The 20,872-nt window shown below is 36.4% G+C and overlaps 1 protein-coding gene across 21 annotated transcripts in view; it reads left to right on the plus strand.

Annotated features, from left to right (window-relative positions):
- The window catches only part of MTA3 (metastasis associated 1 family member 3), a 696,451-nt gene that overhangs the window by 79,772 nt on the left and 595,807 nt on the right, over positions 1-20,872 (plus strand). For all 21 annotated transcript variants that reach the window (XR_002436305.1, XR_002436306.1, XR_002436307.1 and 18 more), the window contains 3 exons: positions 4,059-4,145; positions 8,659-8,805; positions 16,589-16,620. Coding sequence is in view for 5 of the 21 variants with exons in the window: in XM_021389468.1 (XP_021245143.1) it covers positions 4,059-4,145; positions 8,659-8,805; positions 16,589-16,620 (266 nt within the window). In the remaining 16 variants the exon portion in view is untranslated. The remainder of the gene's footprint in view (positions 1-4,058; positions 4,146-8,658; positions 8,806-16,588; positions 16,621-20,872) is intronic.

Here is a 20,872-nt window from a genome sequence, read left to right on the forward strand (position 1 = left end):
TTTCAGCTGGGACAGAGTTGATTTTTCTTTCATAATGTCTGGTATGATGTTGTGTTTTGGTTTTAGAAGAAAAACAATGCTGATAACACACCAATGTTTTAGTTGTTATTGAGCAGCTTTATACAGAGCCAGGGACATCTGAGTTTCTCAGCTTCTCGTACTGCCCTGCCAGCAAGGGGACGAGGGGGCAGAACCAGGACAGCTGACCTGAACTGACCAAGGAGATATTCTGTGCCATATGGCATCATGTGGAAAAAACTTGAAAAATAGTGGGAGTTGGCTGGGGGCAGCTGCTGCTCAGGGTCTGGCTGGACATAGGTCGGCAGGTGGTGAGCAATTGCTTGTGCATCACTTGCTTTTTTGTGCATATGTTTGTTTGTGGGTGTGTGTGTGCATATATATACATAATTACTATTACATTTTTTCCTCCTCCTTTTCTGTCTTAGCAAAGAGTTTTTATCTCAATCCATAAGTTCTGCTTTGTTGGGTTTTTTTGTTCTTCTTTTTTCCAATTCTTTCCCCCATCCCACTGGGGAGTGGAAGGGAGTGAGTGAAAAAACTTGTGGTGCTGAGCTACCTGCTGCGTTAAACCACAACACTCACTCTTCTTCTCATAGTAATTTGTAATACTGTAATCATTTCACCAAGCGACCACTTTCAAATATTGCCAAACCCATTGTTTTATCTGTATATTGCAGTCATTTTACTCTTTAAGAATTAGTTTGTTTAGTATTTGATCCTACTGATATCCTTTGCAATCAGTTTTAGTTTTGATTATGCTCATTATTTCTTGGTAACTTTAACTCCATAATCACATATTTTCCTAGCAATTTAAATGTTGAACAGTGCAGATCCTTTTGAGATTGCATAGACAATGACTTTTAATCGGGCTCTAATCCCTGACAAAAGTTTCTCTTTTACAGCATAGCCACTGAAAAGTAACGGAGTTCAGTGGCACAGTTTGTCCAAAGCTGTTTGAAATTCCAAGTTGGATGCTAGATCATATGTGTGTGAGCGTATCAAGATCGTTATGAGGATCTTGGCAGATCACTGACACTTGCGGTCGCTGTTTTACAGAACATGGGTAGGAGGGGCCTATGAATGTCTGATCTCACCACCTGCATAAATCTCAGGACCTTTTGTCAATCGCCAAGGGTGGGGACGCTACAGCCTCTCTGAGGTAGTTGCAGGTGTCAGTCAAGTCTCCCCTTGGCCTTCCTATCTCAAGGCTTGCCAGACCCAGTTCCTTCAGCCTCTCTCTATGTCCTGTACCGGAAGCCCACCAGCCTGGTGACTCTCCAGTAGCTGGATCTGTTCCAGTATATCCATCTCTCTTCTGTGGTGGTGATCCTAGAACTCAACAGTGGTTTAACAATAGCCAAGAAGAGGGGGAGGGTTAGCTCCCTTTCCCTGCTGGCTGCACCCATGCTAGTAGGACCCAGCATGCAGTTGTCTTTGTTGCAAGGGCAAGCTGCTGAATAATGTGAACACAATAGAATTGTTTTCCATTTTCAAGGTCATTGTTGGCTCTTGGTGTTTCTGTATTTGAGCTGTATGCCTCTGTTAATAGCTCAGCCCTTTTGCCAGTCTACAAAACTACTTACTGAAGAATGTTACCACATTTGCCATGTTTTTGTTCTCTTGAATTGAGAGGAGTTTAAGCAATAACTAAACACCATTACTGTATGTGCTCAGCAGTTTCTATCTGAATGAATTCCACCTGGTCCCAGAAACTTGTTTTTATTCATTAATCAATTTGTTTTGAAATACTTCCTATGGACACTTTTATGTGAAATAGTTCTCACGTTTTTCTCATAAAAGGGTTTTCTCTTAAGTTTCTCAGCAATGAAAACCGATTCAAAGAATTAGTCCAGTTTTTCTGACAAGTCTTTAACTGTCTTGTATATTTGCGTCACACCTTGATCATCTCATATCGGTACAGGCATGAGCACACTTCTTGCTTTTGGTATGTCTGGAAAAAAAAAACCACTATCAGATACAATACTCCATTTTAAAAAATTGTTTTTTTATTTTTTTTGCAATGCCTTTTTATTTCTTATTGCTACCATTATTTCACTGATCTTATTAAAACTTTTAGTGTTCACACGCCTAGTCATGTTTGATTTTAGAACTTTGTTGTTGTTGTTTTTCACAAGTTGGATTTTCCAAGTAGTAGTGAACTTTATTACCTTTATCATGGGAGTACCATACTGTGGATTAAAGTCTGCCATTGTTAAACGTGTTTCACCGACTGCAGTGCTTTGGAATACCCACCAGGCACCTTTAGTGAATATGTTTTGCCTCAGGTGTGGAAACTGCATTCTTTCTACAGTCTGTATTCTCAGTCAGCTTATTAGCATCTCACTATGATTCAATGTCTTTTCTTTTTTTTTTTACAGTGAAAATATGTAGATGGAAAAACTTCTTGCTAATTTCTTCATAGCCAATGCTTTACTATTCCCAAAGTAACTATAAAATATTCACTGCATAGCGTGTGCTTAGTTTACTAAGAGTCAGTGGAGATGCTTCTTTCTGCTGTTGCTTAAAATAGTCCAAGTGTTATGGAATGTTAAAAATATGCCAGGCACTAGCTTCAGTGCATTTTCTTCACTGAGAACAGCATATGTTGTTACTTACATTAAGAAAAAATAACATTAAAACAAGCTGAGCATTCTCTGCTGGATTTAAAACACCTGTGAACAGACTCAAGTACTTATTTCAGTCATTGCTGTGGTTACATCACTTGCACATTTTTTCACAGGGCTGCATAGATTATATATAGATGGTAAATGTTATGTTTTTCCTTAAATATAAATTGTTCTGTATAGCGTCTTACCCATTTCATGTAGGTGTAATCACTGCATGTAATGTACGTATTCCTCTGTGCTGGATTGAAGCACACAGGAATATTTTAGTAACACGCACTGTGGATACAAAGTACAATTATAATTACTATAGTCTATTTTTAATATCTACTCCTTGTAAAGCTCGTTTATAAAATGCAAATTTGTGTGCACGTGATCCCCATACAAAGAAACATGTACATGGGTGTGTGTGTACGTGAGAAGAAATTATACGTGAGACAATTCTGTATCTACAAAATTAAAATATGAATGCAGTTCTGTATGTTATCTGTGTTCTGGTACTACCCTCTATGGGGATTATTTATATGATCTTGTAAAACAGACGACCTATTCTTTCTAAGGAGTTTAAAAAGAAAGCTTATTCTAGTAATCATGAAACTGCTTAATGAAACCTGGTGTCCTGTGGATTTTTACCTTTGGTCGATAGATTCTAATCCCCAAGCACGAACCTGTTCTTACAAACACTTATGTGTTTGGGGCATGTAGAAGTTCTGTATTTGGGTATTCTCAGTGCCTCTAAAGGTGTGAGATCATAGTCTTAGCATCAAACTTGGGTAGTTACTGAACTGCTTGTTTTCATTTCGTTTGCAGGAATTTACACTCTGTCTTTGAGACCCCTGAGCTCTGGCGTACGTGCTTGGTTACAAATTGACCAGTTTTGCTCAAATGTTATAGTAAAGGCTTTTTTTCTGTTTGCGTTTTCTTTTTTGTTTTTGTTTTATGTTGTTTTTAAGATTCATCTTTCCATGATAGTCACAGTGGAATTATGTGAATCACCGTACCATGGGAGTAATACGGGACAGAATTCAGACTGCAGAATTAAAGGCCTCAAAGTTCTGTATTACCCCAATTAGAGCCAGACAAGATTGTGGAGAACAATAAAGTGAAGAAGTCAACGTAAATTCTTGCTAATAGCCAGAGCTGCCTTTATTTTAGCACTTTTCTAAAAATAACTTTGTACGCAAAATGGAATTTCTGTTAGATCTTATATTAACTTTTCAAATAATCTAAAAATCTCTTACATTAGTGAGGACATAGCCTACCTTTAAATATCTATCACTGTTAGCACTGATGGCAAGAAAATCAAATGAGAAATCTGTGGTAAAAATCTAAGTCAGAAACTGGCTGGTATGTCCTAATTATATTTGTAATGGAGAGATGTTTAAACTGAGTTTTATTCTTTAAAATTCTCAGATGCAGATCGGCATTATGAAATTGCTGGAAGTCCTCTGAAGATCAAAAGCACCAGAAAACCATTGTCATGTATCATTGGGTATTTAGGTGGGTATCTTCTTCCAGTGTAAAATAAATGAAATGACTATTTGGTATTTACTGATGCTTAGAAATTCTGTATGCATAAAATGAGAGATTTTTGCTTTTAGTAACAAGAAAACTATAATGTGAATAAATTAATAAATATTCTGTTCTGCTACTGTATTCAGCTGAAAAGTTGTTTGATTGATCATGGAAAATGTAGCCAGAAGGCCTTCTGATACTGGTTTAAAGTGGCAGAGTGAAACCTGATGTTATTTTCAATGGGAAAAATAGTCTGGTGGTTTGAGAACGTTAGCAGTTAATGGGGAGATGTTCAATATGCTGCATGCTGTTCTGTGCCTCTTGAATCCGCATGCAAAATTCCCATTTACTGATGCAGCAGACTTCAGCCACCCTAACACACTGATCTTCTCTTAATTTGATGACATAAACTGTACTGAGATTATAGCCAAGAGGATGAGATGCTCGCATAAGATAATGGGGAGAGGAGAAATTCCAGTCATTGTTATGTAAAAAAAAAAAAAAAAAAAAACTCATCTTTTTAAGGAACTGAGAGTTAAATATTTACATTATCATCTAAGAGATGAAATACTGGAGAGACTTTTTATTTATTCTGAACTAAATACAGAAATCAATCCATTGATCAGATACAGGGAGTAATTCTGCAGTGTATTATCACCATTCTGCAGAAGTAGAACCATTTTAGATGTTCCTGCTCAATATTTAAACCAACAGGACACTGTGTGTTGTACAGCAAAGTAAACAATAACGGTCTTGTGACTTACTGAAACAGAAATCAGATATAAATGTGGTTATGACTGTTTTTCCAGAACACCAAGTTTAACAAAATCCAAGCTTCAAAAAAGCAGGGTAATGAAGAATTAATATCCACTCTCATGGAATTTTGATTCTTCCTCCTCTGAAGTTTAATAAAAAGACAGTGCTAACTTCCTGCATGCGTCCCAGCCATGTTTTCTACGTTACTTATGTCCCCATCAGAAGGGATGAGAGAAGGGCTGCTTCCACTTACTGGGAGGAGCTGTGGTTGCGGGAGGGGATGGCTTATCTGGCTGACCGCATTTGTATAGCCAGAAGAAGAAAGGACAGCATGAGTATTTTAGGAAATGCTGAATGTTTTTAATGCTGTGTTGTCTAGGCTGAAAGGGATCATCTTAGTACCTCTGGGAGCACTGGTCTGTAGATTTAATGGGAATAAATGGATGGATGATGTTAGATAGCATTATGTGCCCTTAGATGAAGGTTTTGTGTAGATGATTAACAATGCTAAAATATAAAAGGTATCTGTACAGTCCACTTAGCTTCTGAGTGTATAAGAAGTGAAATATCTCAGTACAACAGAAGGCAAAAAATGCCTGTTTTAGGGATATGAAGTGTACCCAATGTAGTTCTGGGCAGAGGATGGCTAGAAATTGGCATTTTTTGGGTGAGGAGAGGAGGCTGGGTAATAACGGCATGTTCCAGTGACTAAGTAGTGCTTTCATTATTTATTTTAAAATTTGTTGTTAAGCATCATGTGATAACTTACACAGGAGGTAGTTGTTGTTTTCCTTTTAAAATCCCTTCCGTGCCATACCCACAAGCATTTATTGAGATGCTGTTAACTGTGTCTCACAGACTCAATTCTTTTGAGCCCTGCTGGTGAGGCAGAAAGGATGTAAATGCCCTGCACATTCCAGGTCATTGCCTTCCTTTGACTCTTCTGCTTCACAGCTGCTAGTTTCCCAGGTGAGATAAGTTAAGTATTAAAAGTAAGCCCTGTCCTCCAGAGATCTGGCGCTAATCCCCTGTAATCTCTTCAGTCTTCACTGTACTTACTAAGCAAACCCCCGTAAAGTGAGTCCCTGGCTCATTAAATGTCCTATATTGCCTCTTAGTTATGAGGAAACCAGTCTACAGTTTCCAGCAGGGGTGCATGCTGAGAAGAGATGAGAGAGATCCAACTGCTTAAGCACCTATGGAACTCAGGCTGCTTAGTTAAGTGACTCAGCAGGAGACTTAATTCCTATAAAATGTAGGAAAATCTAAAATTTTCTTAGCTTGCTTTGCATATGCATGTAGTACCTCACTGACATTAGTGGAAATTGAAGTTTTTAGAGTTTTTATTGCTATTACTTGGGCAGCAAGCCAGTCTCATAACAAAGGCTCCTAATATGTAATTGAAGTATTGTTCCTCTTCTCATTTCATTTTTATTTTAATTTCAGAAGTGATCATAGAATCTGAATCTGGCCAATTGGTTATTTGTTTGGTAGCTATTGGGATAATTTGGATTATTTGCATGTTACATTTAGTTCTGTGAGATAGCAGAAGCTGCAAGTGCATAGGAGATTTTCAGTGAAGAAACGTACTAGGCACTAGAATAAGGGTAACAGCAGTGAGAATAAAAAGATCCCTAAGGGTGCAAGTATTTGAAGCAAGTCTATGGGTAGAGCATGAGAGTGGTGTAAAGACACTAAAGGACTCAAGCTGCTGAGAAATGATCCTGACTGTTTAATAAAGTTTCTTTGTAAAACTTGGTCCTGCTACTTCAGCCATCTGCAGAAAGAGAAAGGACAGTCTTAGTGGCAAACTGAGAATTAATGACCTCCAAACTGAAGAAATGTCAAAGGAAGGAAATGCATCCTTCCTCAGCTGTTAGCACATCCTGGAAACACAGAGTTGTATCTCCTTTATATTGTAGATAAAAGGAGTTTGAGTTCTAGTCTGTTGATCCAGCTCTGGGGATTATTTTGCTTACTGCTGGAGCTCTTTTGCAAACATAATATTTTAGTGGTATTATCCCTGAATATTAATCATTTCCTTCTGAAAATTGGAAGAGATTGCCAAATGAGCATTTTAGAATCCAAGCTCTTAAGTAAACAGTGAGAATATCAGAGACACCGAACTGGCTGTTACATGTGCAGCCTTACAGGACTGTCTTGAAGTAGTTACCAGCACCCTGGCTTTATGTTATTCTAACAACTGAAACTGTTATCCTGCTCCACTCTTTTTAATCTGAATCTCTTGAAGCATCTTGGATAAGAGTGTTCATACTTTTGAGAGTATGATTCCACGCTGTGACCAAATCATTGGACAGTTAACGACAGTCTTCCAATGTGAAGTTTGTTGGTGCTGTCCTTTCCCACCATGCAGCCTGGCTGACTCCATCTGGCTGTCATACTCCTTTTTGATAGATAAAACTGTCTGGCTCTCCTACCTCCCTTTTTCTGCCTATTAAAGGTTATTGTGGCTGCCTAGGACCTTTTGCTGAGCTTCTGGCGCCCGGTGTGGGTACATGTGAAGGCCTGCAGTGAGAATGGGCGTGTGGTGTACTCTGATATTGGGCTATAGTATGTGTGGAAGGAAAGAAATGCGCTATCGGAGTGGACTTTGGCTCCTGTACAGTGGTTTCTTCTGCATAATAACTATAAGCAGCAGAGGCTGGGGGCCTTCCTCCTTGGACACCATGCCTCCTTTTAGATGCTGCATATTCCTAGCTCCTGCACTTTATTTTATAAACAAAAAAGCAGAAAGGAGCACTCTTCCAGTGTAAATCTGGGCTACAGAAGTACTTCATTTTTATTTTTTCTTTCTTTTCTCACTCTCTGCAGACAGCTGGCTCCTGATCTGCTGGCCAGCCTCCCCCGCCCATAGGGTCTTACAGGGCATCTCTGACCAGTGGGGCACTCAGGCATCAGGCCTCAGCCGGGCCACAGGCCTTGGGCAGCCCATGTGGCACTGGTTGCTGTTACCCAGTGCCTTCATCTGGCAGGTTACTGTGAAATTTCCATACAACCACACCAGCCTTTGGCAAACACAGCAGCTACCTGCTCTGAATCCCACTGGGCAGATGAATTTCACTGCCTTTTATGTACTTTTCTTCCATTTCTAAAATAATCCTCCTGCATGAATTCTTTTAGATGCTCTTAGATATCTGAATCCATAATAATGGTTCTGTATTGGAGTCTGGCAGTGCCTAGGTAACCAAGTGGAGTCTTGACATTCTTGATCCTGCTGCAGTTTTGGGGTAGCACTGCAGCTCACTCCCTGATCCTTGCATCTAGCAACTTGTATTTCAGATGATCCCTTAAAGCTTGCTCTTTTGACAGAAAATTTTGAATAAGCTAAGACACTGAGGGGGCTTCACTGTTGTAAAATGCTTTTATTTGCTTCACTAACAATTTATAGGTTAGCTCTAATACAAAACCCAAAAGGGGAGGAAAATGAAAACACAGAACTGTTTCAGTTTGATCTATATTATTTCTTCACCTGTGAACACCTTAAACCATTGCAGTAAACTCATACAATCTAACATTAAATTGATTCATTCTTATCTGGAAGAACAATAGGTATGAAGGTGTGTTTAAATTGTTATTCAAGGTCCTACAAACACATTCATGCTGAAGAAACCAACTTCCATTTTACTAGAAATTAAAGTGTAAATTCAGTAAACCAAGTAGACTAAAAGCTTTTTAAATCAAGTCTGTCTCTGTCTCTCTTTCTTCCTTTTCTCTTAAACAGAGATTCATCCTGCAGTGAAACCCAATGTAATCCGATCAACACCAACCCTTCAAAGTGCAAGTGCAAAACGACTGCTTGCGCCCTCCAATCACTCTTCACTAAGTATTTTGGGAAAAAGGAACTACAGCCATCATAATGGTCTTGATGGTAAGTGTGAAGGAATATAAAAGGAACATTCTATTAAGTTTCTGAACTGCATAATTTTCTTTGGACCTGAAACAGCAAAGTTTTGTGACTTTTCTGTAGGGTATATGGTTTTAAAATAGACATTAAATAAGAGGGTGCAGTCATAGAAATTTAAAGTATAGAGAGCATATTTTCAGCACTAATTCTTAATGCAATTAATGGTGATGCATATTCACAGAACATGAGTATTCATTAATATCATTAATGCCATGCCTTACAAAACCTATTTGTACCATTTTTCTTACTAATATTTCACCTCTACATAAAAGCATAAGAAAGGAATAAAGCAAATTTAGTGAAAAGGGAAAGATGCTGCAAATGCTTTACTTTGCATTATTGCATTCTTATTTGAAGAAACATTTTCAGAGATATGCATTGCATTTCTTGAATTATTCTTGTGAGATGTAACTGCTGTAAGCAATTAGATCATTTGCTCTGTGGTGTTGCAAGTAGAAAATCTGAAAGAAGTTAGGCTCTGAAATACGCTGTTCAAGACATGATTAGCACAAAAGAGGAAAACTTTCTGTTTTCATGTTTCACAGGTCAAGGTAGAAATGAGAAGGATTATTTTTAGACAAGATAATAGAAATGCTATTCCATGTATAGGAGGGAAAGCTCAATCCATTATTTTACCAGAACAATCACGCTTTTCTGTCATTGTCAATATTATTTGTATCTTGCAGTGAAAATAGCTACTGTACGTTCAACAATACCTAGAAATCACTACATTTTTTGACAAAAAGTGGTTCTTTACTATATGTGTATGACAGGATCACTAGGACCTTTGCTCAATGTGCAAACAACCATCACATGGTAGGCAAGTAACATGCCTGGCAGCGCAAGCTATTCAGTGGACCAAGATGACAACTGTGTGATAAAACAATGATGCCATAATAGGCATAGCTATAAATGCAGAACATTTCACATAGCAGATTTTTCACTGTGGACATTCATTGTGAAGTACTGCAGTGCTGATCTGGTAGTTTCTGCATGTGATTATGAACAAAAGCTGCTTTTTCTCCTCTCTAATGCTGGCCATTAGACTGGACTGTCTATGTAATCTTCGAGTGAAGAATGAATTTTACCTGGAAATAAAGATGTTGCTACATTTCCACAGCAAAGAAAGCTGTAGCAATATGTTCAAGGTAAACAGTATTATGATGATATCCCTTTAAAGAGAAGATATTGAAAATTCACATTTTCTTCTATTTATTTTGAATGTTATCTTCAACATAAAGAATTTATAAAACTTGTCATTAGCCACATTGATTAGTTTGTGTCAAATACATAACTGTGTTAAGAAAGTTTGCACATAATAGCATCTAATTTGAAGAATTGCTATGGAGAACGGTAAGTTAGTGCTTTAGGAGATAATTATTTCTACTTATCTATTTTCTATGAAATCATAAAGAAAGCATATATCCAAAGTAATGGAAATCTGGGAGTTGTATTTTGTTCATGTAATAATGGCTATTTTAGTTCTTGTGCTAGTCTTCCCTTTAGTTAAAAGCTTGCAAACTGTAGAAAGAGCAAACTGCAAAATAATTTCTGAAATACTGGATGTGATGCAACAGTGCTCATGGAAATATAATTTGTATTAGACTTCTTTGTTGAACCAAGTCAAACAGAAGTTTATTAAACACTAAACTTAGTTACTGGCCAAAACTTATGCTTTTTATGACATATCCTCAAGTTTTCTTAACATTTGTTTCAGCATAAAATCAGTTGCGTAATCATCTTCTGCCACGAATCAGCCTTAACCATAATTTTTATTTAGGATCATTGCTGGCTATAGGCACTTGGATCACCTTAATCTCCATTTTTCCGTAGTGGTTGTGGTCCTTTTGGCTTTTTTGTTTCCAAAATACTATTGATAGTTTCTGGTTTTATTGCATTTTATCAATTAGCAGATTGCAGAAAGCCGAGTGTGAAGATGGTGATATATTCTGTCCTTCAATTCATGCTTTGATGAAATGAGCACAGTGAGCTTACACTGTCTTCTCTCTAGACATTTCCTTAATGTTGTTGACATAGAAAGGTCTGCATGTTCAGGTTTGCTTTTTTTTAAACAGTATTAGAATATTTTTTAAGCCATAGAAATATGTTTACTTAAGATATATGATAATTTACAGTATTCAAGTAAATGTCACTTAGGCCTTTGTAAATATATGTTTAGATTAGCATATTTCAAGTCAGTCGTATCGCCTAGGTGAGTTGAGTGCTGTATTTTGACAGAATTTCTTACTAACAAAGCAGTAAGTATTGTCACAGATGTGAAGATATATAATATTTCTTAATGTCTCTTTCATAGAGAAGGGAAAGATTGACGAAAAACCATTAGTATTTGGTTTAATGCTTTTAAGAAAGTTGTGGCTGAATAAGACCATGATTACAATTTCTTAGGGAAGTGTTATGTTGGCTTAAGTCCTGAGTATGGCCAATGCAGTACAAGATTCTCTTTCATGTCCCATGTATGACTCTCAATCAAAAAACTGGTGCAACTGATATGAGTGAGGGAGTGTGTCATTTTCAGACCTTGATTCCTATTATTCTTTGATAAATGAGGGAGCTCATTTATCTCTTTTTGCAAATAGTGGGGCTTATGTTTAAAGATCTGATTATCAGTCATGGATGGCTGAGAGACATAGTTCTAGTTTTGTGCATGATCCACACATAATGCATACACCTCAATAAGATGGCGCTGCTTAAATGCCCTTTGTAGTACTATGGCTGTTATTATGGACTGTTGGTGTTTTCCGAAGAAAGGTTGTGATCAGAGGCTGTTTTTCTCTTCACAGTTAAGTATCTTCTAGCCATTTGTGTTCTCTCCTGTAGGAGGAAGAATTTTTCTGAATGATCTTAGAAAAGTGTTTTTTCCTTCTATTTTCAAATAACAGGAAATCTTGCATTCAATAGGATGGAGAGAAAAATATTATAGACCTTTTCTCTATTCTGGAAAAAATGCAGTGTTTTTAGATTTTTCATACAGTATGCATTCTGGTGCTTTTAACTACTCTAAGATACAGAATTTCCATTGCTGCTGAAAAGAAAATCAACACGAGTTATTTAAATGGTTTTCAGTAGTCGAGAGTCTCTTTCAAATGGGGAAATTTATATCTTCAGAAAATCACGGCGTTGCAGAATGTTGCTTGTATCTTATCCTAAGACTGTTGTTGATGATGAGAAGACTTAAGTGTGACTATAAAGTGCTTTGTAGATATTTTGAATCTGATCTTTAAATTACTGTGTCTGAAATTATTCCAAATGATTACTTTTACTCACAAGCTGCTTAACTGTGTGCAACAGTACGTCCAAGTAATCGAGTTTCACATCAGGCTTTTGTTTTTGATAGGTTGAGTAAAGATAATTTTCCATATAATATTGGAAAAGATCAGGTAAAGTTATTTTACATTAATGTAACCTCTGTCAACTGGCAGGCATTTCCTTGCTTTTATATGCATCAGAACCAAGAATATCCACAGGATGTCCAAGATGATACAGTGACTGATGAAGTATAGAGATTATTCTGTATCCAGTGATACCAATTTCATTACTCATGGGCAGAAGTAGAAGAATCAGTTGTTCATAGCTGAAGAGATTTGAATCAACAACTGTGATCCCTGTTTCCTCTTTTGAGACTTTCAGTGCTGTATTTCAGCCTGAGATGTCTTGATAACTTCAAGAGGATTCTTTCAACAGTCATACTTCAGTTCCTCAGGGAATAAATTACTGAGGTATTCAACTGTATCTAAGAACGAGAAAGCAATTTTTTTGGCCCATTTTTGTAGGAACCCATGCATCTCTATCGCTGAAAGATAAGAAAGTGACATGAGCAATTGGCAAAGTGAGAAAGACCTCAAAAAATTGTACCTTTTCACTTAGGTTCTGTTTTGGTCAATCTCTCTCTTCCTGTTTATGACTAATAGTATTGGCTACTGAGGAGATAAACAAGGAAGGAAAGCTTATATTTCACTCCTATTTTTTTTCCATTGGGAATTTGACACTCTCCTCTGTCAAATATATGAAACTCTAAGCAGCCTGACAAGCAGAGAATCTGAAGTCTTTCCTGCTCAAAATTTTCTTGAAACAGAAAAAAAATTAACGCATATTTCCTTAGAATTTGTTTCATATAGCATTGTGTGAATTTATGTTAGGAAGAAGGTATTTTCACTGTTGGATTGAGTTTCTCAGCAGAGAGAGGTGTCTTTTTGCTAAGGTGTCTGCTTTTTTTTGTTATCGCAATATTATTTCTGGTAAAGATGGAGAAGTTCTACTGAGTTGGCAGATTAGAACCACAGAATACATACTGAAAAACATCTGACACTCCATTCGTTTTAAAAATAAAACTGTAATCTTTTTTTCTGCATATACTTCACATTAATAAACTGTATGCCTACCTAAATTGTTTTAAACTTCATTTTATATAACAGTCATTTCAAACTGAAAGAGAATGAATGAGATGCAATAAGCTATTTTGTGAATCTACTTATACCATTTCTCCCATGCTGAAAGAAAACGTGCAGTTAATATTGAATTGTGTACCTGTTTTTCTGAAAAGTGAGAAACAAATGCTATTTATTGTTTTTGTAGCCAGATTTTTCTCTGAAATTTACTGTGGAAATGTGCATTCTAGTTTTGATCTTTGCTATAACTAGTACAAGTTTTGAAATACTTGGCTACAGATCATACTTCGGTAAAAAACTGAAACTGATGGAAATGTGAGCACGGGAAGTAGATCTCTCTGGAGATATCAGTAGTGCTATTATGTTACTGCCGTTTGTTGGGCAAGCAGAGCACCATGAAAGAGGCGTTTATAACTCTTTGTTATTCCCCAACTAATATATGACTCAGAGCTTTTGTGTGTGAAGATATGAAATGCTTTATTTGTAAGACTTCTTTACCTACATTCTGTTCTAAGATCTTTAAAATAGAATTGCATTCATGCCTCGTTGCCTCACTTTGAACTTTCTGTACATCGCTTCCATTTTGTTGGACTAAGGAGAATCTGAAACTGGCAGTTGAATAGAAAGAGCAAGCTACGTGGGATCACAGGGGGAGGTAGGGATATTTCATGGTGAACTTCCCCCTGAGCTGCTCCCAGTTTCTGCTGCTGAATAAGGATTTTTTTTTAATACGTATAGATAATGTGTAGGCATGATTTAACAGTAATACAGTCTTTTATAATTGACAGAATAAACCGGCTCTTAAGACAGTAAACAATTAGAACAACTTTATAATCGAATTAGCAAAACAGTGCAGGTAGTCATTACAGGAAGTATGTTCTGGTTACTTTCCACTAGTAGTGTTTTAAAGCATTAAAGTTGCAGAAAGACAGGATCGTCTGTTGATTAACAGGGTTAAGAGCATAATTATCTCACAAATTACATGTACTGGATTTGAGACCTGGAGTTTGTACTTAGTGATTCTGTGTATGATTACTGTCAAGTGGATTGATTATCGTACGCTATGATTGCAGACTACAAGTTCTATTTTATTGCATAATGTAATATGGAAGGCACCTTCAAAAACTGGTTGAACAATATAAGTGTAAAGTTCCTCTGTCTGCGGAAGATACTTTGTGACTTTGTGACTTTTGCTTTTCTTGTCTATGTATTGTTTCTCTAGTGCTTCAGATTTTGATCTTGGAAGACTAAGAGTCATCCTCAAATAAATTCAAACTCATTCATATTACATGATTATATGCAATAACAAGGCAATGATAAAGCTTATTCTTAGGGGGAGGTTTAGACTAGGGCAACTCTCACCTGCTAGTCTTGCTGATGACCCCATAAATATATATATTTAAAAAAAATAAAGTGAATATCAGATGACTACATTTTCTATTAGCAGACTATTTAGCTAGACTAAAGACTAGCACATATAAACAAAAGACGTGAACCACTGGAAAAAGGTGTGACATTAAGGATGTGGCTTCTTACCTAGTTAGAGAAGACTCTAAGGGAAAAAAATATAGGTCCCTGGGGAATTATATGCAAACTTGAAATAACTTGGTAGTTAGCACCATCTTTATCTGGATTCTTTCTGATTTTACCCGTTACTCATTTTACAGTATGAAATATTATAGTCTCATGGTGCCTGTCAACAGAAAGAAACACTGATCAGTCAGTAAAGTTTGTAAAGCAACTTGTACTGTGAGAATTTTTATTATTATTATTTTTATCATCTTGCAGCTTGGTCATTTCTTTCTGAGTTCGAAGAATATTTAGTTAACAGAGTTTGCAAGAGTTTAAATTGTGCAATAACAGTGCTTTAATAAGTAGCCTTTGCTAGAATCTTTTGACTACATCTCCTTCTTAAATAGATCTTTCAGTAACTTTTTATTTATAAATATACTCAAGCGTTGCTAGAAGGTGTTTTGCAATTGAGATTATATTTCAGTATCTCCAGCAATTAAAGCTATACAAATACATAAGCAAAAAAAGAGAATAGTATCTCAACTTTCTTAAGTAGTATGAACACTTTGCATGTGCAACAGTTCTTTCCTCAGTTCTTTGCTTGGTTATTAATAGGTTATCAAAATGCTAAAATCCTGGAATTAACAGCTGTTGGCATTATGTTAAGAGTGTTTGTAAACACAGTTTTGAAAAATACTTTAACAACCTCCAGGTACATTCTGCTGTTACGTGTTGCAGTCCCCAGTTCCCTCAAAAAATATATTATTCTGGAACATTGGTAGTAGAATCATGGCTAAGCATGATTTTATGGGATTAGGCATATAAATCTATGCCAAAAGAATAGCACCTCTGAAAAAGAGTGAAGATATTCTTATTTCTGGAGTATCTGAATATAGAAAGTATATGTTTTAATGTGTTCATTTCGGTCTGTTTGTGAATGAGTGGATGTGTTCTGCAATGCATCTTTGTGTTTCAAGAGAGAAGAAACCTCATTCTTTTTATTTAACCTGATTTTCAGCTCTTCAGGAAATGGAGTTGTGCTCTTTTAGGTTGTTTTTTGTTGTTGTTGCTGGTTTTGTTTTGGTTTGGTTTGGTTTCTGGGTTGGGCTTGTAAAAATAATGAGTCCTTTCTCGAGAGTTATATCCTTCCATGAATGCTGTCTCTGGGTTTTCTCAGGAATAAACCAAATAACAACAAGAAAGGAAACGCACTATAAGTTACATTGGAGGGTGTGCTGTGTTGGCTATTGGCCCAGTCATGGTTTCTCAGCAGTATTATGTCACTGTGTGTTCAGTTGACTAATCTGTAATTAATCGTATATGAGATAGTAATTAAAATTTCTGGATGTTACAATTCTCAATCTTCTTTGTCAATTAAAATAAGAATCCATGTAAATTCTCTTAAAAAGGACAGTGTATTTTCATAGAACATTTCAAATGGGAATAGAAATGGAATTATTTTGATAGTTTGTATTTTTTTCTCCAATGCTAATCATTCATGAAAAATGATGCCACAGTTTAAAAGCAAAATGAAAAAAAAAATCTTGAAATACGAAATATGAATTAGTTCTGTTTTTCATTTTCTTGCAGAAGAGGACAATGAAGAATAGAGAATGAGTGCATGTAACAGTATACTATTATCTGCTATTTATTTTCAGCGATGATTCTCATGTTTGTCTCATGAGACATCTTCCCAGTCCCTGCATTTCTGATATGTTCGTTGTTGTAGCTACACAGAAACATTTTATACTTCAGGGTAAATGTAAGAAAATAAGGTTTTTATGAGTAAAGACAACACTCTAATGTACTGTGGTTCTTCTGTTTTCCAGAATCATCCAGCCACACAACAAGAACAATAATGGTAAGCATAAAGGAAATTTTAGGTATAGATCAATCTGTGGAAATGATTTGTCCTTTGAAAACAAGTTCGGTATAGTAACATTATAAGTCAGCATGTTAGCATGTTGTCGTATGAAGTCCAGTATCGCTGTTGAGTTTAAATGAGTCATTTCATGGGAAGTCTTGGGGAAAATGTAAGGGTGAGTAGTTCAAGAAATTTCAGTGCTGGCAGTTTAGATATATGAATATCCGATTACAATTCTGGTGTTGTCTAAGTGATGTTTTTATTATGTCAAATTAAGGTCCATTAAATCTCTTACATTGTATGTTTACGTTACGTGTTAGAGCATGTTTAAAGTTCAAAACATGTTGAGTAATTTCTTGTATCATGTCCCTGTGAGGTTGGTTTCTGACCTTACCTTAAGTTTGATAGTTTGTGTTCCAGGAACAGGGAAACACTTAAGCTGACTGTTAAACTTTAAAAAAGTTAGATTAAAAAGTTTTGTGCATAAAAATGTCATTGATTTAGTGTCTGTCTTGGGTTTTTTATAGAGTGAGACGTTTTATCAGTCTCTTTCTCTTTCAGCCTCCTAATAAAAGTTAGATAAGGACTGAACAAAAATTAAAGGAAAGGTCTGACTGGGAACATGCCTCTCTAGCAGGGATTTGGGATAGGGCTATCCACTTTTGGGAAAAGACTGATCTTTTGATACGGACTTGGAAATTTTGATACAACCTGAAAAAAACATGATGTCACTATAGCCTTTGTTGTCATTTCTACAGTTTTCAGTGTTCGTTTAAATGAATTACCTCTTAGGCATGTACAGCATTTGTGGAACAGGTGAATTCCCACATGGAAACTTGATTCAACACAGAGGAAAGGGTAAATGTAATTATCATCAATAACCATTAATAGTCTAATGCTAATGGATAACAAATTGGTTAAGACTACAGGCCACAAACAATCAAAGTAGTGGAGACATCTGAAAAGTGATGTTTCTGTTTCCTACTGGGTGTGATGTAATCCTTGCTGTGATTAATTGGATTTAAGTCGACCTGTTTCCGCATAATGTGTTTAATCAATGGAATTTCTCTGCTTTAACATGTTGAAAGAGTCTGAAACATTTTTCAGTATTTTTCAAATTTTGCATTGCTGTCAGAAAGAGAGCTAGAGGTTAATACTGAGACTGTTGAAAAGTGCATTCTTCATTTCCCTGTAATTTTTTTCCTTCTTAATTTTACTCCGAAGGTAACACACATATTGACAGTCTGTCTTTTCAGTGTATGAAAACAACTGTAAGAACTTAACCAAAGAAATGTTCTTGTCCTGTACAAGTTTATCCTTACACAAAGTATGGCCAAACTTTAAAGTGGTAAGAGGGAAGTTCTGAAATATCTTGAGTTCTCTAAGTTTTTGCCTTCTGAGCCTCCCCAGACCTCTTTGCTGAAAGCTCAGGCCTCTCAAACTAATTCTGTGCAATCAAAGCAATATGCTGTAATTGTCCATTGCACTTAAATAAATAGAAGTGCAATTAAAAATAAGTACACTAATTAGACAGTGAAAAGGCTATGACAGTGCCCACTCTTCTCCTCTAATAAAATAAATGAATGTGCAATGGAAAATTTCTTACCACCCAGTAGGGAGATTATATCACTAAAGCCAGAAAATATATTATTCAGCACATTAGAAGCAGTATGAGAGTATCTATTCAATGCAATGATAGTAAAGCAATACTGTTGAGGTTTATTTTTGAATGAATACTGCAATAAATAATTATTTGGAAATAAAGTCCACTTGTTCTGACTGATTATAGTCAATTTTCTAACATACAAAATTAAAACATAACATTTAATCAAACAGAATGAGAGAAAAATTGCGTAAGTAAGACATTACATATGATCTTTTCTCTGAAGAATTCAGATTTGTGTTTCAACCAAAGCCAAAATGGAATAGTGTGTACATTGCTATGGAAAAGAACATACAACTTTTCTGAGAACACTACATATATCTTTATTTTTTAAAGCTCAAGAATTCTGCATTCAAATACAGTCACTGTCCTCTGCTGCTTGTTTCAGATTCCTATTCATAAAAATAATAATAATAATAATAATAATAAACCCTAGAAAACAGCTTAGGGGTGTGTTTGTAGGTGAGGGGATTGAGAGACTTCTCCATTTTAAGTATAAAAGTAGAGAAATTTAGAGAAAGAAAAAGTAGAAAAATTTATATGAGAAAAAAATGTTAAAAAAAAAAAACCAACAAACAACACTAATATAGGTAATGAAAAAATGTCCTTTAAGAATGGGAAGAGGGTTGGATATGAAAAATTCAAAGCCGCTTTGGATTTTACAATAATCCATGTAAACATTCTTCCAATCACAGCCTGCATAGCCATTCCCCATTAATTTTTACATTGCACTTATAATGCCTGCTGGTGTTATGTGCTTACTTCAAACACCTTTTTATGTAGCTTCTGTGTGGAAGGGAGTATTGTATTCACTGAGAATTGGAGGTGTCTCACTTGCTCATTAGGAATGAAGAGTTGTGTACGCAAAGGGGAAACTCGTGTCCCTGCCAGGTGGGTGCTGATTAGCCGTACTTGCAAGCAGCTTTCAAAAATGGAGCTGCATACCTGCCTGTGAGTGGGTTAAATACCAGAGAAAGGTACCCCTGGAGAAATGTTGTAGCAGGGCCCTGTGAAAGTGTTGTGACAAACACATGACCGTCCCCATAAACTCCTCATCAGAGATTTGATGAACACCTTCAGGAGATGGCCATTGGTTTCTGAAGCCTCTGAGGATGTCGGAGTCCTCAGCATGGAGACCTCCTTCTTGGCAGGTGAAACTGTTACAAGAGATTACTCTGTGCTGACTCCAATTTATACTGAATGCACTATGTTGCCTTAAAATTGTGTTGGGGATTTTTTTTATTCCCTGCTGGGGTCATAAGGCTGGCTGGTGAGAGGTTGGTTTTCTCACCAAACCTTCAGCGCATGCATTTATTAATGCACTGAAGCAATACATCATCAGGACACTTCTCTCTGTGGGGCCTTGCACCAAATTGTGGTGTGGAGGTGCCTTTCTAGGCATCTCACATGAGCTCAGAAATGTGTTTCAAGGAGTTATTTGCTGTGATACATGGGCAGACTATGTATTTCTTCGGTTTACCTCTAGGAGGTAACTTCTTGTGCTGTGTGTTTCTCTTCCAATTGCTCTCAAAAGTTTTCTTGAAGTGTCTTGAGATGTAGAACGGTTTTATTCTAGGGATACAAGACACCTGAATGAATGCATTCAGACTGAGATAAGGAAGAATGTGTGAGGAAATCATCACTCAGTGGGAAGGTAGATTTGTCCAATGTGCAGCTGGCAAACTCTGAGTAATCCTGCTGCTGATCTACGATTTCTCACTGTTATGTGGACTCAACATACCAGCAGTCTGTTGAAAATGGTAGCACAGCTTATTAGTAAAGTAAATACTCAAAATCAAAATGCCAGCTGCTAGTTGCGCACAGTAGCATTGCAATGAAAGTAGCATTCTGCATGCATGGTGTTTGAGTAGAGCTTCTGAGGTAGTACCAGCAGTATTCCTCAGGCTTCCATAGTCCTTCTAGAATTCTGTGTGCTCAGAGAGAAAAATAAAAAATTGAAACATTAAAAAAAAAAAAAAAAGGAAAAGGAAAAAGAAAAAGCATTTAAATACTTAGTATGAAAGGTCTGTTTGCTCTGGGTATTGATGTCAGTATGACCATTTCACTGAAAGCTCATTTTAATACACAGAGGTAAATATATATTTTTAGAGGAACTAATTGAACTAGTTTTCTACTTTTAAATTGTTTGAGAAATTCACTTGTTTCTATTAACTGGAAATTAAAGATAACGTGGTCTCTTGCACACAGACTAGTCTTTAAGCAAAGTAGAATTAATTTCTCCGAATAAATTGAAAGGACTCATGGAGAAGAGAAATAAAAGGAAAAACAGTAATCATTATGATGTGAGAGAGAGGAGATGATATTGTAACCCTTGCACCATTTTCTGTAATGCTTTATCTTGCCTGGAATAAGAATTAGATTCTAAGAAATGGAAACAAAACAGAAGTTCAGAAGTAGTACTGACATCTGTCTTTACCATGGAAAAAGTATTATGTAAAAAACCCCATGATTTTTCTATAAGGCTTAGCTGTTTTACAAAGTTTTTGCCATAGGAAATGCACTTCTTGTATGTTTCCTGAACATGCTTTGCATGTTTATGGTTGTCTTGAGTGAGGGAAACATTCG

Source organism: Numida meleagris, chromosome 3 (assembly GCF_002078875.1).
Source record: "Numida meleagris isolate 19003 breed g44 Domestic line chromosome 3, NumMel1.0, whole genome shotgun sequence".
NCBI classification, from domain to species: domain Eukaryota; kingdom Metazoa; phylum Chordata; class Aves; order Galliformes; family Numididae; genus Numida; species Numida meleagris.